We start from the raw sequence: 23,532 nt of genomic DNA, 5'->3' as shown, positions 1-23,532 counted from the left end.
TCATTGGGAAGAATTGTGCCCTATATTAGTGTCATTAGGAGGAATTGTGCTCCATCATTGGTGTCATTTTGCTCAATTGTTGGTGTAATTGGGGGGAATTGTGTCCCATAATTTTTCTCCCTTTATTTTGTAAAGTGCAAACTGTTGGCATTATATGATTCCTCTATGAGAGAAATGACAGCAGCACCAACCCACTGTCCAGAATGGTCTTTATTAGATTTGGAGTCAACAATTAAAAAAACAAACAATGCGTTTCAGGGGACAAAAGCCCTCCTTCATCAGGGCTGAGATGTCGTTCTAAAGTCTGGACTGCTTTGAGTGCTGCTGACATTTCTAGTAGGAATTTTTTCAGCGAAAAATAAACCTACAATGGTAACCTTTTTCCCAGTCTATTCAAAATAATAATAATAATAATAATAAAGGTTTAGGTAGTATATGCTCTTAAAAATACAGGCTGTTCAGATCCCAACATAATGATGGTTCTCTTAGTAATTGAATTGGAAAATATTAGCTTATAGAGGTGCCAACCCACTGACCAGAATGTTCTTGATTAATGTTTGCCATTAACAAAGGAAAAAAAAAACAACGCGTTTCAGGGGACAAAAGCCCTCCTTCATCAGGGCTGAGATGTCGTTCTAAAGTCTGGACTGTGCCATTTCTGATCCTCATGGAAACCAGCAGTTTATATTAGGAAATCTTCTAGAAAAAAATTAAATAAACCTACAAGGGTTAGCATCTAAAATAATAAATAATAAATAAATAATAATAATAAATAATAATAATAAATACATAATAATACATAATAAGGCTGCATTCACACCTGAGTGTAGCTTTTTCAAGCGTTTTTTGCGGCGTTTTTTACCGCGATTTGCGGCGTTTTTTACCACGTTTTGTCGCGAATTTGTGCAGCGCAAAAGGTCACCAATGTTAAGCATTGCAGATACAGCGTCAAAACGCCCATAGAAACGCTCGTTGTCGCGCTAAACGCTCGAATCGAGCGTTTCCATTAGTTTCTATGGGAATGAAAACGCCCAAATCAGCCCGATTCGCGCGACAAAAAAGGGTCCGGAACTTGTTTGAGCTTCAGGCGTAGGGCTTCAGGCGACTTGGAGTGGAGATGTGAACCATCTCCATTGAGAATAATGTATTTTTTCCCCTCCAGCGTTTTGTAGCTTCAGGCGTAGGGCTACAAAACGCTCAGGTGTGAATGGGGTCTAATAGTAAAAATAAACCTACAAGGGTTAGCATCTAAAATAATAAATAATAAATACATTTATAATAATAATAATAATAACAATACATAATAATAGTAAAAATAAACCTACAAGAGTTGGCATCTAAAATAATAAATAATGAATAAATAATAATAATAGTAATAATAATAATAATAATAATAACAATACATAATAATAGTAAAAATAAACCTACAAGGGTTAGCATCTAAAATAATAAATAATAAATAAATTATTATTAATAATAATAATAATAATAATAGTATTAATAATAATTACATAATAATAATAATAATAATAATAATAATAATAATAATAATAATAATAATAATAATAAATAAAACGTTTTAGTAGTAAGTGCATTTAAAATACAGGCTGTTCATATCCTGACATTATGGCAATTATGGCTGGTTCTCTTAAAAAAATTAGAGTATATTAGCTTATTGTACAGTACTTTAAATTACACCAAAGTAGCTTTTTCACAAAGTAAATTAGTAAGTCTGCTGAGTATATATTCAATTTTTTTTTTTTTTTTATAAAAACAATGCAAATCAGTGAAAAATAGCTAGCAATTTGTCTCTCTGCACCGGTTGTTCGGTAATGCGTCACCCCTGCTCCATTCCTCAGAATTAATTGTCAGTTTCCATTTTAAAATTAAATGCATGGTGTCGCGGATTGAAGCTGACATTATATTTACAAATCAAATAACTATGAACGCGGATTATTTTATTCCAGCGCTGGCGGAATGAAACGACCGATTTTTACATGACTGGAGCCCACAGTCTTTCAGACTCTCCAGCGGAGTGAAAAAACAATAAACCCCCAATTGCTCCAACAGCAGAACAATGCAGTGCCGAAATGAACCTCTCCGTAATGAGTGCACATTATATGGAAACTAATTACAGTGCCTGCGTCCAACATGCATTTCAAATGAGGTTTCATCTCCCCCCCCCCCCCATCCCAATTATGTTGAAAAATACACTAGATGGATTGCAATTGCCAGTTATGTTCAGGTTCCATTAGAACACAAACCAACTGCCAAAAAAAAAATGAAGTGTCTGAAATAAGAACTGTCTGAGCTGCCCAGGATGGCGGCCATTCCAAGGTTTTTTATTTTTTTTATTTGATGTGCGATCAGATGAGGATATCAGAGAGAGTTGCCATAGTAAAAAACGATGTATATACTATCTATATATATCTATATATATATATATATATATATATATATATATATATATATATATATATATATATATATATATATATATATGTATGTATTTTTGGTACCAGTGACAATTATACATCAATCAGTGCTATAAAATTGCATTGATTACTGTAAAATTGTCACTGGCAGTGAAAGGGTTAACACTAGGGGGCGATGAAGGGGTTAAGTGTGTTCCCTGGGAGGTAGCTTTGAGTGCTTTCACAGAAGCAGCATCTTCGCAGTGCTGTAGGAGGCGGAGCGGTGTACACACCGCTTCTAAAGTGCTCCTAAAGTGCCCCTGCCCATTGAAATCAATGGGGCAGCGCCGCCGTTTTTTTGGCTGCTAGCGGGGGTTAAAACCTCCCAGCTAGCGGCTGAATGGCACCACTAAAACTACAGTAAAGCAGTGCTAAAAATAGCGCTGCTTTACCACCGGCACCTGCCCCAGTGTGAAAGTAGCCTTATATATATATATATATATATATATATATATATATATATATATATATATATATTTTTTTTTATTTTTATTTTTTTTATATACAGTGTATCCATACCTTCCTGTATATGTTGTTGGACAGGAAGTAGGGGGGAATCTCCACAAGGGGATATATATTTTTTTTTTATAGCACACCTAGTTAATTCTTATTGTACTGATCGCTATAACTCACTTCAGCCATATAAAGGAAGTAAGGGGGGAATCTCCACAGCGGGAACATAGAAATTAAAACAAAACAATGGTTCTAAACCTTCTCTATCTAAAGCTAAAAAATGTTCGGACCAAAGTCCCATTTTACACAATACTAGATATTCCAATGACCACTAGATGGAACACGTACAAATCCTTTAGTGATATACAGTAAGCACAATATGGAACAGCAAGCATGGGGAAAAAAAAAAGCAACAAAAAAACAACACGATAATAACATGCTTTTAGATGAATTTTACCGTAATAACTCACACTGGATACGCACTGAAAATACACCATAGGCTTTCTTTAAAGCAGTTCACAAGACATCTCAGTACAACAAGATATATTTATCAACTGCTGTAAAGCACTTATAGAGACCTTAGGCTATTGCATCGTGCAATCCACAACATTTAGGCTGTCAGTTCTATAAATAGCAAAAAAAATGATTAAACAACAAGAGCTAGAAAATCAATGAAAAATAATAATAAAAAAAATAAAAATATATATATATATATATACAGCATATATATCATGTGTATATATCTATATACATATCTATTTTTGATATATATGTATATATATAACATATATATCTATATACATATATACCTCTGTTTATATATATATATATATATATATATATATATATATATATATATATATATATATATATATATATATTTTTTTTTTTTTTAAGATCACACCTAGTTAATGATTATTGTACTGACGGCTATAAATTACGCCAGCAAAATAATTCATATATATATATATATATATATATATATATATATATATATATATATATATATATATATATGCAGTATATAATTGTATATTTTTATGTGTATAAAATAAATTAATTTATATATACTGTATATATAAATTCATTTATTTTATACAGATAAAAAAATAAATAAATACATTTTTAAAAGATTATATATATTTTAGATTGTAATTTATTTCTCTCTCTCTCTCTCTCTCTCTCTCTCTCTCTCTCTCTCTCTCTCTCTCTATATATATATATATATATATATATATATATATATATATATAAATATATACATATATTATTATATTATTATTATACAGGTTTTATATAGCGCCAACAGGGCAGACATTATAGTTGCATATATATATATATATATATATATATATATAAGCTATATATATATATATATATATATATATATATATATAGCTTTTATTTTTATGATCACACCTAGTTAATGTTTATTGTACTGATGGCTATAAATCACGTCAGCAAAATTATTCATGCAGTATAATAATTGGAAAAAAAAAATGTAAAACAAATTTAATTATATATTTTTATGTGTATAAAAGAAAAATGTATATATACTGTATATATAAAGTAATTTATTTTCTACACATATAATATATATATATATATATATATATATATATATATACATATTTTATGCACATAAATATATAAATATATATATATATATATATATATATATATATATATATATATATAAAACTTTATTGTACTGTATAAATCACGTCAGCAAAATAAATCTGCCATGACCACAGCTTTAAATAGCATCGGATGTTATTTTTCTTCTTTGTTTTTTTTTTAAAGTTGTTCAAGTGAGGAGAAAAAAATGTGTAAAATTTTCCCCGTCAGAAAAAAAAAAAAGTGAACTCCATTATTGATTTGCATTTGACCTAAACCAAGTCTGCCGGTGAACAAAGAGATTGTACAGCTGACCTTTCAGCCCATTTACCATGAAATATACGCCCTTGTTGGGTTACTTATGGAAATGGTAATTTTCACTTTGCTTGTTGAGTTCTTGGTTCGGTGACTCTGAAGTAAATGGAGGAAGAGGGAAGTGAATGGTTGGGGTGGGGGAGTTGCCAAGACAAGCTGAATTATGTGACCAGTAACTGATCCGTCTGTACCTGCCAACAGGCTTGAAGGATGTTAATGCCACTTCTGCATTCGATCGGAGAAAGACAATGCGGGGAAACCTTAGCCCGGCCTTTTATACTTTCAATAGACAAAAACATGTACATTTCTTTCCACTCGGCTTAACTGCTTCATGGTGAGGTGTGTCTTAATCTTGTGTGAGAAAATGCACCAATTTTTTTTCAAATGTTGTGCAAATTGTTATGTATATCACATAAAAGATATAACTTTAATTAATGGGGTTCCAATGTGCCAAAATGCAGCAAAAATGGTTCATGGGGCATTCCTGGTAGCACACTGCAATGCAAAGTTGCACTGCAAGTCACGTCCATTTGTTGCCATTCATTTACACCAAGGCATGTAAAGTGCATTGCCACCACAATGCAAAAGATGGGCTTTAAGGCATTCTAGCAGTTCCTGCCCCCTGGGTACTTGTTGGCAGCTCTGTGTTTCCTTATTATGAGCAAACACCCGTGATAAAATATTTTGGCCCCTTAGATCTTTGGTCTGGCGCTCTCATAGACAGAGTAATAGACTTTGTGGACTGTTTTTAGGGCTTGTGTCAATGGCATCAGTTGAACTTCGGTCTGAGAAGCTTGTGAGATCCTTCAGAATTCAATGACAGGTGCATTTGTCCTGCAGTTGCCCCTTTTCTGACTTGCATGTGGCCTTCTTCTTCAAGCAAGTATTGCATTGCCATGGGCCTGTATGGAATGCAGTACAACATTTTGAAACAAGTTGATGGTGTTTTATGTTTATTTTATAACCAACAAATATCAAACTTTTAAAGAAATATTTCCTATAAGTATATCTTTTCTACACGGGCTCCTCTGCCAACCTCACTCTTCATTCTCAGGGCATAAAACTCTCTACATGGGTGGTTCTCATTGACCAGGCCATGGCCCACTCTCAGGCAACAGCCTCACTCCACTTGGGCCTCCAGCCAGCTGCAGATCCACATGGCCTAACATATGGCCTCCCAGCTACTTTAATGCAGCCAACCTCCCATAATCTCCCATAGTGCCCTTCAACCTCCCACCAGGCCCCTAGGCCCCATGAGAAATCTCCACCCCTATAGTGTGCCTCAACCTTCCGCACTGCCCCCAGCCTGCTGCGAAGCCATAAGCCCCCCATAGTGCCACCAACAACCAACAGTGTCCCACAGTGCCTCCTAACCCCTGCAGTGCCCTCCAGTCTTTCTCAGTCCTCTTGCAAAGCCCCCACCTCCTGGAAAAACCATACCCCTCTCTAAAAACCTAATGCTGTCCAGTGCAGCCATTTCTACTGCATATTCCCCTAATCTTCTCCAAAGCCCCCCCCCTACAGTGCCACCCAGCCCCAACCTGAGCCTTTCAGCATTTCAACACATATTTTGTATTCACTTTTTTTATTGGGTGAGCATAAACTATTTTATACTGTTGAGGTATGGAAGATTTTGGAATAATTTACTAGGCCTTGGTCTATAAGGATGAGAAACTAAACTTTTTTATACTCTTGAGGTATGGAAGATTTTGGAATAATTTACTAGGCCTTGGTCTATAAGGATGAGAACCTAAACTTTTTTTATACTGTTGAGGCATGGAAGATTTTGGAATAATTTACTAGGCCTTGGTCTATAAGGATGAGAACCTAAACTTTTTTATACTGTTGAGGTATGGAAGATTTTGGAATAATTTACTAGGCCTTGGTCTATAAGGATGAGAACCTAAACTTTTTTATACTGTTGAGGCATGGAAGATTTTGGAATAATTTACTAGGCCTTGGTCTATAAGAATGAGAACCTTCAGCCCCCATAGTACCCCAAACCTCCCACACTGCCCCACCCCCAACCCCAGCAACTGGCTGCAGACCCTTCAGCCCCCCCATAGTGCCCACGAACAATCAACAGTGTCCCACAGCGCCTCCTAACCCCTGCAGTGCCCTCCAGTCTTTCTCAATGCACCTTGCAAAGCCTCCACCTTCTGGAGAGACCCCAGCTCTCTCCGGAAACCTCATGGCTTGCAGTGCTACCTCTTCTACTGCAAAGTCCAAAGTCCATCCAAAGACATGCAAGTAGGTTAATTGGCTTCTGTCCAAAATTGGCCCTAGTATATGAATGGGAACCTTGGATTGTGGGCTTCTTGAGGGTAGGGACCGATGTGAGTGTGCAATGTACAGGGATAGGGGCAATTGTAGACACTCACTCAGGTTGAACTGGATGGACTGATGTCTTTATTCAACCTTACTAACTATGAAACTATGAAGAGTCCCCTAAGCCCCTCCAGACCTTCCCCCTCACCCATACAGTGCATCTAAGCCCTTGTACACACGGTCGGAGAATCCGTCGGAATGTGTCCTATCGGACCGTGTTGTCAGATAATCCGACTGTGTGTGGTATGCATTGGACTGATTCTGTCGGAATATCCGTCGGACCCAATTTTCCAACTTGTTGGAAATATTTTCCGACCAACTGGTTCGATCGGACATACTGCGATCATGTGTAGAGAATTTTGATCGGACCAAGTGCCACGCATGCTCAGATCAAATTCCTACATCAAAGCTATTGGCTACTAGCCTGAACGTAGTCCCATCATAAGGAAATTATGTCATCACCTTCTGAAAGATCGGATTTTTCGACAACTTAGTCCGACCGTGTGTATGCAACAGTTTCGGACAAGATCCGACGGACAAAATCCGACGGATTTGGTTGTCGAAATCTCCGACCGTGTGTACAGGGGCTTAAAGGGGTTGTAAAGGTAAATATTTTTTCACCTTAATGCATTCTATGCATTAAGGTGAAAAAACATCTGACAGTGTCGGCGCCCCCAGCCCCCCCCGTTTTACTTACCTCACCCCTCGAATGTCCCGCACTCATCCCCCGACGTCCTTTCCACCGTTCAGCCTGGCCGCTGATTGGCTGGAGTGGATGGATGGAAAGCAGCGCAGCCATTGGCTCGCGCTGCTGTTAATCACATCCACTGATGCGGAGCGCCGGGGGGCGGGGCCATGTGATACAGCGAGCGGCTATAGCCGCCGGCTGTATCACGGGAGCGTGCCCGCAGATGCTTCTCACAATGCGAGGGAGCTCACATGAACGTGAGAAGCATCTGAGAGAGGAAGCAGAGACAGCCGCCAAGGGACCCCAGAAGAGCAGGTTCGGGGCCACTCTGTGCAAAACGAGCTGCACAGTGGAGGTAAGTATGACATGTTTGTTATTTAAAAAAAAAAAATTCACTTTAGAATCCCTTTAACCCTTTCAGCATTTTAACACATCTTTTGTATTCCTATATTTTTATCGGGTGAGCATAAACTATTTTATATTGTTAAAGTATGGAAAGTTTTAGAAGAATTTACTGGGACCTGGCCTTGAAGACTGAGAACCATTGTTCTACGCTACAAATGGACAACATTGGCAATGCTGCAGATCACATCACTAGAATGTGGGATAGTTTATGATCGGGTGGTAAACATCTCAGGGATAAAAAAAAAGTATAATTGTAATCTTACACATACTCGTCGGAGAGGAATAAAATCATCCGTGTTGGTGACATTCTGAATTGGAGTTTTTTCTTTTTTTCTCTCTGCCTCCTCTGAACAATGCCGATAATGCATAAATATGCAATCATCAGGCTATCTATTAGATGGGATTTCTATCCACAGCGTGAAAATGGTGTTGATTTTTGCTGCATATTTTTTGTATTGTGCAGAGATTCATCCACCCAAGCCCAGGGGAACCGTTACAATGTATTTCGCAGTATTTCCAGGAATTATGGAGCCCCTTAACAGCTTGTTCTAATCTTTCATTTATTCCTCTCTGTGTGCAGATATTTTCATTCGGGGAGATGTGGTTAGAAATGATATCATGTGTTGGCCATGTACGGAGGCTAAAGGGGAAATCCTGCTTTTACCATATTTTATTCTGACATTACAAGTGCCCAAATGACCGCTTTTCTGATCACGACATTGTTAAGTAAATTAAGCTGTAACGAGATGTAAGATGAATTGCACACTGTAGACCAGTTTGTCATTTGGTGTCTGAAGCCTTCGGCCTCTCGTGCTTAACTTTGCCTCCCACCCCAGGGCCACTTCCTCAGATAGCGTTAGGTGTCTGAAAAAATAAGAAATCACTCCTTGCAAGCAGATTGATTGATTTATGGTTGGAAATGGTGCATATAAAAGCTCTAGTAAAATGTCAATACCTCAGATCCCTGGAAAATAGCATGCAATGCCCTGGGCTGACGAAGAGGTCTGGAGGTGGAACCATAGGGCATGCCGGGGGATACAGGCATCCCACCCTTCTCTTGGGAGTTTCAATGGAAGGTGCAGTGTTGGAATGGAGGGAAGGCTGGAGACAAGGGCCACCGGAGTGGTGAATGCAATACCTATTCTATTGCAGGGAATGGCCATTAAGATTTTTTTAGAAGGTCTAAGATTGAAGCGCCAGATGAGCAGTTGATCATCCAGACACAGATTTATTCCAAAATAGGATACAAAATGTAGTAATAATGATATGAAGATCCATCCTCCTGCTGGTGATCCCTCTAGTGCTATAAAGATCTATATAGAGGAATCATGACCTCCATCCCCCTCCTGGTGATCCTTCTAGTGATATAAAGATCTATACATTGGGGGGCACAGTGGTGTAGTGGGTTGCCTAGCAGTAAAAAGGGTCACTGGTTCAAATCCCAATTACAACACTACCTGCCTGGAGCTTGCATGTTCTCCCTCTCCTTGCATGGACTTCCTCCAGGCACTCTGGTTTCCTCCCACACTTCAAAGACATGCTGTTAGGTTAATTGCTTTCTGTCTAAATTGTCCCTAGTATATGAATGTGAGTTAGGGACCTTAGATTGTAAGCTCCTTGAGGGTAGGCACTAATGTGAATAAACAATGTATACAGTGGTGTGAAAAAGTGTTTGCCCCCTTCCTCATTTCCTGTTCCTTTGCATGTTTGTCACACTTAAGTGTTTCGGAACATCAAACCAATTTAAACAATAGTCAAGGACAACACAAGTAAACACAAAATGCAATTTGTAAATGAAGGTGTTTATTATTAAAGGTGAAAAAAAATCCAAACCATCATGGCCCTGTGTGAAAAAGTGATTGCCCCCTAAACCTAATAACTGGTTGGGCCACCCTTAGCAGCAACAACTGCAACCAAGCGTTTGCGATAACGTGCAATGAGGCTTTTACAGCGTCCTGGAGGAATTTTGGCCCACTCATCTTTGCAGAATTGTCCTAATTCAGTTACATTAGAGGGTTTTCGAGCATGAACGGCCTTTTTAAGGTCATACCACAACATCTCAATAGGATTCAGGTCAGGACTTTGGCTAGGCCACTCCAAAGTCTTCATTTTGTTTTTCTTCAGCCATTCGGTGGTGGACTCGCTGGTGTGTTTAGGATCATTGTCCTGCTGCAGAACCCAAGTTCGTTTCAGCTTGAGTACACGAACAGATGGTCGGACATTCTCCTTCAGGATCTCTTGGTAGACAGCAGAATTCATAGTTCCTTTTATCACGGCAAGTCTTCCAGGTCCTGAAGCAGCAAAACAGCCCCAGACCATCACACTACCACCACCATATTTTACTGTTGGTATAATGTTCTTTTTATGAAATGCAGTGTTCCTTCTACGCCAGATATACTTGGACACACACCTTCCAAAGAGTTCCACTTTTGTCTCATCGGTCCACAGAATGTTGTCCCAAAAGTCTTGGGGATCATCAAGATGTGTTGTGGAGAAATTGAGACGAGCTTTGATGTTCTTTTTGCTCAGCAGTGGTTTTCTCCTTGGAACTCTGCCATGCAGGCCATTTTTGCCCAGTCTTTTCCTGATGGTGGAGGCATGAACGCTGACCTTAACTGAGGCAAGTGAGGCCTGCAGTTCCTTGGACGTTGTTGTGGGGTCTTTTGTGACCTCTTGGATGAGTCGTCGCTGCGCTCTTGGGGTAATTTTGGGCGGCCGGCCACTCCTGGGAAGGTTCACCACTGTTCCATGTCTTCGCCATTTGTGGATAATGGCTCTCACTGTGGTTCGCTGGATTCCCAAAGCTTTGGAAATGGCTTTATAACCCTTTCCAGACTGATAGATCTCAATTACTTTCTTTCTCAATTGTTCCTGAATTTCTTTGGGTCTCGGCATGATGTGTAGCTTTTAAGGATCTTCTGGTGGACCTTACTGTGTCAAGCAGCTCCTATTTAAGTGATGCCTTGATTGTGAACAGGTGTGGCAATAATCAGGCCTGGGTGTGGCTAGAGAAATTGAACTCAGGTGTGGACAACCACAGTTATAGTATGTTTTAACAAGGGGGGCAATCACTTTTTCACACAGGGCCATGATGGTTTGGATTTTTTTTCACCTTTAATAATAAACACCTTCATTTACAAATTGCATTTTGTGTTTACTTGTGTTGTCCTTGACTATTGTTTAAATTGGTTTGATGTTCCGAAACACTTAAGTGTGACAAACATATGAATTCTGCTGTCTACCAAGAGATCCTGAAGGAGAATGTCCGACCATCTGTTCGTGTACTCAAGCTGAAACGAACTTGGGTTCTGCAGCAGGACAATGATCCTAAACACACCAGCGAGTCCACCACCGAATGGCTGAAGAAAAACAAAATGAAGACTTTGGAGTGGCCTAGCCAAAGTCCTGACCTGAATCCTATTGAGATGTTGTGGTATGACCTTAAAAAGGCCGTTCATGCTCGAAAACCCTCTAATGTAACTGAATTAGGACAATTCTGCAAAGATGAGTGGGCCAAAATTCCTCCAGGACGCTGTAAAAGCCTCATTGCACGTTATCGCAAACGCTTGGTTGCAGTTGTTGCTGCTAAGGGTGGCCCAACCAGTTATTAGGTTTAGGGGGCAATCACTTTTTCACACAGGGCCATGATGGTTTGGATTTTTTTTCACCTTTAATAATAAACACCTTCATTTACAAATTGCATTTTGTGTTTACTTGTGTTGTCCTTGACTATTGTTTAAATTGGTTTGATGTTCCGAAACACTTAAGTGTGACAAACATGCAAAGGAGCAGGAAATGAGGAAGGGGGCAAACACTTTTTCACACCACTGTATGTAAAGTGCTGCATAAAGTGTCATAAGAAAAAAACATTGATATAAGTACCTTTAATAATAATATAGAGTAATCAGGACCTCCTTCCGCCTGGTGATCCCTCTAGTGCTATAAAGATCTGTAAAGAAGAATCAGAACCTCCTTCATCCTGGTGATCCCAGGAGGAGGAAGGAGGTTCAGATTCCTCTATATAGATCTCTATATCACTAGAGGGATTACCAGGAGGAAGGAGGTCCTGATTCCTCTGCATAGATCTTTATATCACTAGAGGGATTACCAGGAGGAAGGAGGTCCTGATTCCTCTATATAGATCTTTATATCACCAACAGGAGGAAGGAGGTCCTGATTCCTCTATATAGATCTTTATATCACCAGAGGGATAACCAGGAGGAAAGAGGTCCCGATTCCTCTACGTAGATCTTTCAGGACCTCCTTCCTCCTGGTGATCCCTCTAGTGATATAAAGATCTATAAAGAAGAATCAGGACCTCCCTCATTCTGGTGATCCCTCTAATGATATAAAGATCTATAAAGAAGAACCAGGCCCTCCTTCCACCTGATGGTGAGCCCCTTAGTGATATATCCTAGAAATCTATTCTCTTTTTCCTACCGCCTGGTCACAGTTTGCTCATTTTGCAATCATCTGTATTAAGTACCTCCAAATCTTTTTTCCTATGTAGTTCTGACGAACACTGTACCCCCAGTACTCTATCAACAGCTTCATTTTCCTTAACGATTATAGAGCTGTGTCATTTTTATCCACTTGGAATTCAGCTTTAAATCTTCTTGCCCCCAACCACCCCCCCCCCCCCCCCCCCAAAGCCTTGTCACCCTGCCTTGTTTCCTTTCAGCACTCCCATTAGGAGCCGTCAAAGCATCTTCATCCTCCCTCCTACCAAAGACAGGTCACTGTTCAGAAGGCTGTAAATAAAACATAAACCAAAGGCAGACAGTAATGCTTCTGAGCCTCATCTTATCTGTGCAATATATATATATATATATATATATATATATATATATATATATCCCCCCAATAAGCCGAGAAATTGTGTAAATGCAGCAGATTCCCCTATCAGGCGCTGCAGACCAAGACGCGGGTCAGCAGACCTTTGCATGCTTACAACACACTAACAGACGGTTACAAAGCTTCATATTTTTATTTTATTTTTTTGCTTATGTTTGACGGCTGTGTCAGAGAGCTAGCTACTTTATCACAGTAGCAGATCAGACGTTGAAGGTACAGATTTAAAAGTGATGAGTATCTTAGCTTTCACTCCAAAGTGCTTTTTTTTTCCCCCTACCTCGCCGTTTTCCTGCGAGTCTAAGGCGCTTGTATTTTTTTTTTTTTTTTGGTGCAGTGGAGATTGTGCTGTGAATTTTTATGAGTTTTGCCTGATGTGTGGCTAGAACGGCGGAGCGGATTTAGCAAGGCCCAGGTTAAACACACAAATATATAGCTTCACAATCCTTCAAAAAGATCCTTATCGGGCAGAGCGTAATGTGAAAAAAAAAAAGAAGCTTCTGTGCACTTCACTGAAATGCAAATTATACAGAGATAGTCTCATTGCTTAAATAAGAATAAAAAAAAAAAAAAAGGAAGCATTTCATTCTGAAAGCAATATTTTATGTCGACTGGAAAATTCATATTAATGGGAAAATTGTGCTTGCTGGACTTTTTTCTTTTTTTTTTACTTGTTACAATTTTTGATTAAAGATTTTTTTTTTTTTGATGATACAGTCTCGTCTGCAGTCTACAGCACGCAATTGCATTGTTACGAGAAGGGATGTGCGTTAAAGAGAAGCTGTCATTCTTTTAGTTGTGTGTATGTGAATGTGATCAGCGTGAATCAGCTGCTGGCGGATGGTGTTTAGGCCCACCAAATATCCATCGATTGTTAGGTCCATGTACATTGTTTAAAGCCTTTAAGGCTTTGGGGACTCCAAATTATGGCCCGCGGATCACATCCAGCCTGCTCCAAGATTTTATTTGGCCCGTAGCTGGAGTCAGTGGCATATCCTTGATGTACACTGATTGAGGATTAAAGTCAACAAAGGCTACCTTTGGTCTCTGGTTTTAATGTAAGAGGTGACTCTGGTGGGCACCATGATGTAAGGGTCAAACCTAATGAAGAGGGGAACCCTGATAGGGACCATGATGTAAGGAGGGACTGTGATGGGGACCCTGTAGTAACGGGGGACTTTGATGGGGACTCTGATGGAAAGGGCACTCTGATGGGGACCCTGATGTGAGGAGGAACTGTGATGGGGACCCTGTAGTAACAGGGGACTTTGATGGGGACTCTGATGGAAGGGGCACTCTGATGGGGACCCTGATGTAAGGGGGGCTCTGATGGGGACCCTGATGTAAGGTGTGACTTTGATGGGGACCCTGTAGTAAAGCTAAGGCTTCGATGGGGACCCTGTAGTAATGGGGGACTTTGATGGGGACTCTGATGTAAAGGGTAGTCTGATGGGGACCCTGATGTAAGGGGGGGATCTGATGGGGACCCTGATGTAAGGTGTGACTTTTATGGGGACCTTGTAGTAAGGGAGGGCTTCGATGGGGACCCTGTATTAACAGGGGGACTTTTATGGGGACTCTATTGTAAAGGGCACTCTGATGGGGACCCTGATGTAAGGTGGGACTTTGATGGGAACCCTGTAGTAAGGGTGAGCCTTGATGTGGACCCCAATGTAAGGGTGAACCCTGATAAGGAGGAGAACTCTGATTGGGACCCTGATTTAAGGGTGGACTCTGATGGGGACCCTAATGTAAGGGGGGACTTTAATGGTAACTCTGTTGTAAGGGGGACTTTGATGGGGACCCAGATGTAAGGGAGGACTCTGATGGGGACTCTGATGTAAGGGTGGAATCTTCAGGGGACCCTGATGTAAGGGGGGACTCTGATGGAGACCCTGACGTAATGAAGGACCGATAGCGACTCTTATGTAAAGGGGAAATCTGATGTAAGGGTGAGCCTTTTATGGGAACCCTGATGTAAGGGGGATTCTAATGTAAGGGGGGACTCTGATGAAGACCCTGATGTACTGTGAGAAAGGACTGTGATAGGGACCCTGACATAAAGTGGCTCTGATGTAAGGGTGAACCCTGATGTAGGGGGAAACTGATGGGGACCCGGATGTAAAGGTGGACTCTAATGGAAACCCTAATGTAAGGGGGCTCTGAGGTAAGGCTTAACCCTGATGTAGGGGGGAACTCTCATGGGGACCCTGATGTAAGGGTCAACCCTGATGTAGAATAAGGAAAGGGATGGTCAGCACTCATGTACAAAGCTCTAAAACAGCCTACGCATTTCAGACGTTAGTCCTCAGCCATGTCGGAAATATTTAGAACATGTTCTATTTCTAGGTCCATCAGAATTTTCGGAAAAAAAAGTCAGATGAGGCATAAACATGATCGGAATATACGATGAAAAGATTCCGTCTGACTCTTTCTGTCAGACATTCCGCTCGTGTGTACGCGGCATTAGAATCCGCATTGGCATTGTATAGCATTTTCAGCAGCCTGAATGCCTTTCCCTAAGCCCTGGCAATTGGTTGGCATATGCAGTCCCATCTATCAGGCATGTGTGCCCAGGCTCACTCACCTCTACCCTCTATATTCCCTTTAAATAAGATCTTTCTTATTTCTTCCTTTTTCTATCTATTTGTTGCTCATGTTTTCTCTTGAAGCTGCCTATTATAATACTGCATCCAAGTCATCTGATCAACCCGCTTGTACAACATTTCCCGTACCCTGACGTTGAATCCTTGCTTTATTTTATACGCTCGATGAGTTTTGATCCCCGTCACCTGCTGGGCAGTTCATGGATTATGAAGAATTTCCTTTGGGGAAAACTTTTGCGAAGCAAAAAAGATCACCAGGGCAAGGCTTTCAAATAAAACCTCAATTTTATGCAGGCATGTATTCTTTTGACGTCCCGGAGAATGCTTGTGATTATTCTGGGGGCTGCGCATTTTCAGAAGCAGCAAAATAATCCCTCCTGGAGCATACGGATGTGATGTATGTGGTCTATCTTTCCACATTTCTAACCTTTTGATCTCATCTTCGAGAACGCTGTCATCGAGACGAGGCCTGTAAAGGGGATCAAAGACCTTCCTCTGGCAAAAATTTAATCTACACATATGAAAAAAGGTTATTCCAGTTAGATTTGCTTTATGGGTTATGACACCTTTTTCCTGGAGTATATAGGCTACATTGAGCATGCCGTGAAAATTTGTGCAGCGAGTTCTCAATGGATGTTACCAGGCCGGCTGGTCAGGTTAACCGTGAGAGGTCTTTTAGCTTGTCGATTATTCATTTTCTTTTTTTTTTTTTTTTTTTTGTAAAGTTGTACATGAACAGTAAATATTAGGAATAGATACATATGGAATATGACTTGATGACTTTTCCTTTAACTTGCTCCTTTAAGCGATAGTAAGGTTTTTCATTGGCTCTTACCATGAGTTGAGTAGCTGAGTAGTTGGCGGCTATTTGGAGACATCTTTATGTTTTAGCAATGAGGATGCAAAGAACATTCTTATTTGAAAAGTGTCATTATCAATCGTAACCAGAGCTCTCATTTGTTTAACCACTAGAGGTCCACGCTATAGCCAAATGACGGCTACAGCGCGGACCTCCTTTGCCGGGACGACGTCTATTGACGTTGTCCCGTGCCCGAGCGGCCTGCGCACTCTGTGATCGGCGAGTCTATGAGACTCGTCTGATCACGGATCCGAGAAAGGGGTCGATCCCGACCCCTTACCACATGATCAGCTGTCAGCCAATGACAGCTGATCATGTGATACAATGGAGCCGGTAATCGGCTATTATTCCTCCTCGCGCTGAGCCGATCACTGGCGGCCGTGATCGGGACATCAGTCCTGATCACGGCCAGCCCTGCCAGTGCCCACCTGCCCCCTGCCAGTGCCACCTCATTAATAAATAAGTGCCCCCCATCAGTGCCACCCATCAGTGCCCATAGTGCCACCCAGCAGTGCCCACAGTGCCACCCAGCAGTGCCCACAGTGCCACCCATCAGTGCCCATAATCTGCCTCAACAACGGTGCTGCACCCCAGTGCCACATATCAGTGCCCAGCAGTGCCACCTATCAGAGCCACCTATCAGTGCCACCTATCAGTGCCCATCAGTCCCATCTATCAGTAGTACCTATCAGTGCCCCTTAGTGCCACCCATCCGTGCCACCCATCCGTGCCATCTTATCTATGCCCATCAGTGCCGGCTTATCTGTGCCCATCAGTACTGCCTTATCTGTGCCTATCGGTGCCACCTTATCTGTGCCTATTAGTGCCGCCTTAACTATCTTAACTATGCCTATCAGTGCCCACCAGTGCAGCCTATCAGTGCCGCCTCATCAGCGCACTTCAATGAAGGAGAAAAATGACCTGTTTTCAAAATTTTATAACAAACTATTAAACATGATTTTTTTTTTTTTTTTGCATTTTTTTTGTTTGTTTAGCAAAAAATAAAACTCCCAGCTGTAATTAAATACCACCAAAATAAAGCTCTATTTGTGGGAAAAAAATTATAAAAATGTCATTTGGGTACAGTGGTGTATGCCCGCGCAATTGTCATTCAAAGTGCATCAGCGCTGAAAATTGGTCTGGGCAGGAGAGGGGTTTAAGTGCCCAGTAAGCAAGTGTTTAAAGTCAACCTGTGCTGGAAACATACCGTATGTTTCTGCTATTCTTTTCTTGAGGGCCCTGGAAGACTCCAAACTCCTGAGTTTGCAAATCAAAGCATCCATTTCCGAAAGTGCATGTAGTGCATCTCCATCCCTCGGTACTGCGTGCAAATCCTGTCCAACCAAATGCATTGCAAATTATGTTGATGGAAGGATTGTTTTTTGGACCTTTGAGGGCAAGTGGAAGGCTCCATACCCTCCAAGCCCTCAATATTATGTCCTGATCCAACCAATACATTGTAATTTATGTTGCAGGGTGACTTGTTTTTTTGGACCCCGTAAGGCACATAGTAAGGCACCATGTTCTCTGAGCCCTGAATACTACATGTTGATCCTGCTCAGTCAATAGATTCTTTGCAAATTATGTTGATGGGTGACCTGGTATTTGGACCTTCAAAACTACATGCTGATCCTGTCCAGCAAGTAGTTGCATTGTAAGTTATTTTGATGGATGACATATTTTGGACCTCCTGAGGACACGTAGGAAGACATGATGTCCTTTGGGCTCTCAAAACTACTAATAGATGCATTTCACGTTATGGGTGACTTGTTATTTGGTCCTTTGAGGGCAGTTAGGAAGATGCTACACCTTCCAAGCCCTCAATGCTATGTCCTGATCCTGTCCAACCGATACATTGCAAATTATGTTGCGGGTGACCTGTTTTTCGGACCTCTGAAGGCACATAGAAAGGCACCATGTCCTCTGAGCCCCGCAAACTATTTGCTGATCCTGTCCAAGTAATAGATAAATTGCAAATTATGGGTGACTTGTTATTTGGTTCTTTGAGGGCACGTAGGAGGACATCATGCAATCTAAGTTTCTAACATTACATGCAGATCCTGTCTAACCAATAGACGCATTGAAAATTATATTCATGGGTTACCTGTTTTCTTGGACCTTTGAGGAAGATGCCATGCCCTCTGAGACCTTAATACTGTATGTTAATCCTGTCCCACCAATAGATGTATTGCAAATTATTTTGATGGGTGCCCTTTTTTTTGGACCTTTGAGTCCTCAATCCTGTCTAACCAATAGATGAGATCCTGTCTAACCAATAGATTCATTGCAAATTATGTTGATGGGTGACTTGTTATTTGGACCTCTGAGGACATGTAGGAAGACCCCATGCCCTCTGAGACCTCAAAGCTACGATGTTGATCCATTAGTTGCATTTCAAAATATGTTGATGGGTAACCTGTTATTTGGACCTCTGAGTTCCAAATCCTACATGCTGCTCCTGTCCAACTAACAGATGCATTGCAAACTATGTTGGACAGTGACTTATTATTTAGACCACTGAGGGCACGTAGAAAGACACCTCTTTCTCTGAGCCCTCAATACTTCCTGCAGATTCTGTCCAGCCAATAGCTGCATTGTAAATTATGTTGGTGGGTGACCTGCTGTTTTGACATCTGAGGATACATAGGAGGACACCATGCTTGCACAGTTCTCAATACTACATGCTTATCTTGTCCAACCAATAAACGCATTAAAAATTATATTGATGGGTGACCGTTTTTTTTTTTTTTGATCTTTGAGGGCCGTAATACTGTATATTGATCCTGTCCAGCCAATAGATGCAGTGCAAATTAATTTGATGGATTACATTTTTTTGGACCTCTTAGGGCAGGTAGGAAGATGCCATGTTCTATGGACCCTCAATACTACATGCTGAGTTCTGTCCAACCGATAGATACAAAGCAAATTATGTTAAGGGGTGACCTCTGAGGGCAAGAAGTAGGAAGACACCACACCCTCTGAGCTCTTAATGCTGTGTGTTGATCCTGCCCAGCCAATAGCTGCATTATAAATTATGTTGGTAGGTACCTAGGATGACAGTCAAAGTTCATACAGACATCTCCCCATCTCCAACTTTTTAACTCAACCTTACACCTTTGCCCTGCACATGTTCACTTTCAAGCTGAATTCCAGTATTGTATTTTATTTTGAATAGAGATTGGAAGAGTTAAAGTCTCTATTGGGTTTACATTGCCATCTTTTTACAGTTTTGAAATGTTTCCTTACTTCCTGTCATGACAAGTAGTCATGAGTCTATCCAATGGAGACACAGAAATAAACACATTTTTAGTAAGATGAGGAGGAGCTAGACGTTCTGACAATGTTTTTTTGCTGCCATGTCCTAGAGGCGATTCAGTTCGCATTGTGCGCTATACAAGTATTTCATTCATTCATTCATTCAAAAAAATAAAAACATTGGTAGTGTTAGGCTTTAGACAGGGCTGTCTTTAACATAGAGCAAAAGGGACAGCTGCCCCTGGGCACAGTCATTGTTGTGGGGCCCAAAGCAGCTGCCTCTTGAGCCTGCACTGTCCGCAAATAGTTGATAAGTGAATTTGGGAGGGAAATGTTTGCCCAGGGTCCAATCAATATTAAAGACGACCCTGGCTTTAGAGCATGGGTGCTCAACCCGTGGCTTTTCAGCTGTTGCGGAGCTACAATTCCCATCATGCCTCTGCCTTTGGGAGTCATGCTTGTAACTGTCAGCCTTGCGATGCCTCATGGGACTTGTAGTTTTGCAACAGCTGGAGGGCCACAGGTTGAGCAACCATGCTTTAGAGCAGGGGGCTCCAGACTGCGGCCCGAGGGCCTGTTGTGGCCCTTTGCTAGCTGTTATCTGGCCTTGGGGCAATATTCCTCCCACTGACACCAACAATGGAGCACTATTTCTTCCATCGATACATATTCCTCTTACTAATAGAGGCACTACTCCTCCTCCTATTGACCACCAGCCCTGAGGCCATATTTATTCTCATTGATGCAGTGACATTTTCTGGCCCCCGCTGGCCACAATCCGGCCCTCTTAAAGTCTGAAGGACAATAAACTGGCTCTTTGTTTAAAACGAGACCCCCCCTGCTTTAGAGGGATTGGTGAAAGTGATTTGATTATTTTGGTTATTGCTTCTTCGAACTTCACTGAAACTTTTAGCCCTAAAAACAGCCCGGTTATTTTTATTTATTTATTATTTAATCAATTAATGTATTTATTTATGTCTGCATAGCAAAATCATTGCCATTTGTCCTGCTTCTGTACATATTCATAAGACAGGCTCGCTTTATCATCCAAATATTTTCCTCCGTCCCGTAATTCAATAAGCGCCCGCTTGATTGGTAGCTGGACTCATTGCTTGTGTCATCGCTGCCAGAGATGCAAAACTCGGTAACTCAGCCAATGGCTTTTGACTGCATATCAAATATATGTATTCCCTCAACAGAATCGCTTTCCCTTGCACATAATAATAGGACACATTTAGGCAAATATAATAAGGATACAAATTATGGTGTCTAATTATGGCTGTAAATATGGGGCATACAATGCTCTGGCTTTTTGTCTAATGGTAATTATAGTGTATTATACAGCATGCCAAATCTAAAACTAATTTCAAATATTTTTTTTTCCTTCTTCTTCGTTTAGATCAGAATGAAGGATTTCACTGCAGGGAAGAATGTCGTATTCTGGGTCACTCCGACAGGTGCTGGATGCCCAGAGTCCCCGTCCCTGCCCGCACCAAGTCTCCCGAACACGGAAGGAACGTCATTGCCTTGTCAATAGAAGCGACCACTGTGGACACTGAATCCTTCGAGGACTGCAACACAAAAAGAACTTTTGCAACTTTTGGCAAAGACGGCAGTGAGCACCCCGCCGACGACAGGGCGACCTTGAAAGGGAAAAGGACAGTGGACCTGCCTATCTGCAGCCCTAAGGTCAACGGTGCCGTCCGTGAAGCAGGAAACGGCTGCGAGGCCGTCAGCCCCATCACTTCCCCCCTGCACCTAAAGAGCCCACCGCCGGCCAAGCCGTCAGCGACGTACAATATCATGCACTGCGCCGGGAGCCGCGAAATGGAGCAGTTCGTAAGCAACGGCCCTTCTCGGCCTTTGGACGCGGAGCCCAGGGGGGCGGACAGTGAAAACGTAATGCATGAAATCAATCCATTATTGCAAGAATGTCGAGAAAAGGACTCAGTGGGTGTAAAGAGACTAAAGGACATTGTACTCTAAACACCGAAAACCCTACTGTACCGAAAAAAAACAAAAAAAAAAAAACGATTCATTGAAGGAAAAAAAAAATGACTTAAAAATTACAGTTCGTTTTTAATGGCTTACCAATGGTTCACAAATTGCTGTATTTATAGCTTCCAAAATGTATTGTTTATAAATAAAGGCTATTGTTATGTGACAATCCCAAAACTATTCAACATGTGGCAGGGGTGTTCCGTCTAAAGCAAGCAGCCTGCATCACTCTTGTCTTTCCCCCCCCCCCCGACCCTCCTCTCATCCCGTTGCGCTCAACATGAGAAACCGTTACGACCATCAATGTAAAAAGTATTATGTATGTATTAAGTATTTTGAATTTATATATTTTTATAAGCATATATATCAGAATTATAATATAAAATTAGCTTATTTGTACAGAACAAAAAAAAAATTAAGAAAAAAAAAATTACTTTCCACACATCCACCGCCACTTCCAATTCCACAAAAAAAAAATCCCTCGCTAATGATTTTGTAACATAGATGAAAAAAAAAATATCCGCCATTCTTTGTGAGTCGTCCTAAGTTTGAAAAGGTAAGCTGCAGACGGACTAATGCTAGCCTTGACAATTTTATCCATGATAGGTTGCTGAGTTCTCGAGGACACCCCTGCATTACAAGTCCTTTTGCTGTTACATGCTCTCTGTACTCTGACTGTATTTGATATTTAAAATTTTGTCGAGTGATGGCAAAAGGCATTCAAGTAAAAATGAAAGAAACATTAAAAAAAACATAATTTGTATTTTTATTTTGTTCACCTAAACGCCTCCTGTTTTTTTTTTTTTAAAGACTTTTTACATATTGTTCACACATAAGAGTTCAAGGCTAGGGTATTTTTTTTTTGCCTATTTAATTGTTATTGAAAACAAAAAAAGAGTGTTTTTGCGAACACGATTTTCTATATCCTCTACTCTTATTCACATATGCTTTTTGTTACTTGCCTACATTATTAGTTTTCAATTACCATTCCAAGGCCATACATAATATTTTCTTTTCCATATGTCCCCAGATCTATTCATTTTTGTTTTTTAAAGCAGATGCATTTTTTTCCAGGTGTGTCATGTTTGCTCCTAATTATTGCCAGTGCTCAGCTAAAAAAAAAAAAAAAAAAAAAAATCTACAATGTCCTGATGGTATGAACATGTTTTTGACTATTGTAAATTATAGAAAAAAAGTTTACATAATATTCTGTTTGTAAAATAGTCTTAAAAAGAAAATGTTGAAGACAAATGTTATAAAAAATTCACTGACAGAAAGTGAAAAAAGGTGAAAAAATAAAAAAAAGTTTTTAATTTCAAAATGACCCATGCTTCCAGATGAACTATCACAAGAGGAAACTTCACATGTAAACACAAAATCTGAAAAAATGCAAATTAATGGTTAAAGTACACTATATTACCAAAAGTATCGGGACACCTGCCTTATATTAACCTTAATGGCATCCCAGTCTTAGGCTGGATACACACAATATTAGATTTCCTTCAGATTTACCTTTAACTATGTAGTGCAAGGGCCTGCCTGATTGCATACAAATTGAAAGTGTTTAGGTTTGACCTCGTATCATATGGTTTTGGTAAATCTAAAGGAAAAAATCTAAAGAAAATTGTATAGCGTGTATCCATCTTTAGTCCATAGGGTTAAATATTGAGTTGGCTCCGCCCT

At 40.5% G+C, this 23,532-nt stretch overlaps 1 protein-coding gene across 6 annotated transcripts in view; it reads left to right on the top strand.

The window, feature by feature from the left end:
* PCDH19 (protocadherin 19) overlaps positions 1-22,627 on the top strand; it is a 250,332-nt gene extending 227,705 nt beyond the window's left edge. For all 6 annotated transcript variants that reach the window (XM_077484961.1, XM_077484942.1, XM_077484934.1 and 3 more), the window contains one exon: positions 21,251-22,627. In XM_077484961.1, coding sequence (XP_077341087.1) covers positions 21,251-21,837 — 587 coding nt within the window. In that variant the 3' untranslated portion in view covers positions 21,838-22,627. The remainder of the gene's footprint in view (positions 1-21,250) is intronic.
* Positions 22,628-23,532: the final 905 nt, after the last annotated feature.

The sequence above is a fragment of the Lithobates pipiens genome, unplaced genomic scaffold, assembly GCF_037356315.1.
Source record: "Lithobates pipiens isolate NorthernLeopardFrog02 unplaced genomic scaffold, aLitPip1_a1.2 Scaffold_1, whole genome shotgun sequence".
Taxonomy (NCBI): domain Eukaryota; kingdom Metazoa; phylum Chordata; class Amphibia; order Anura; family Ranidae; genus Lithobates; species Lithobates pipiens.
This window is presented reverse-complemented; position numbering and strand designations above follow the sequence as displayed.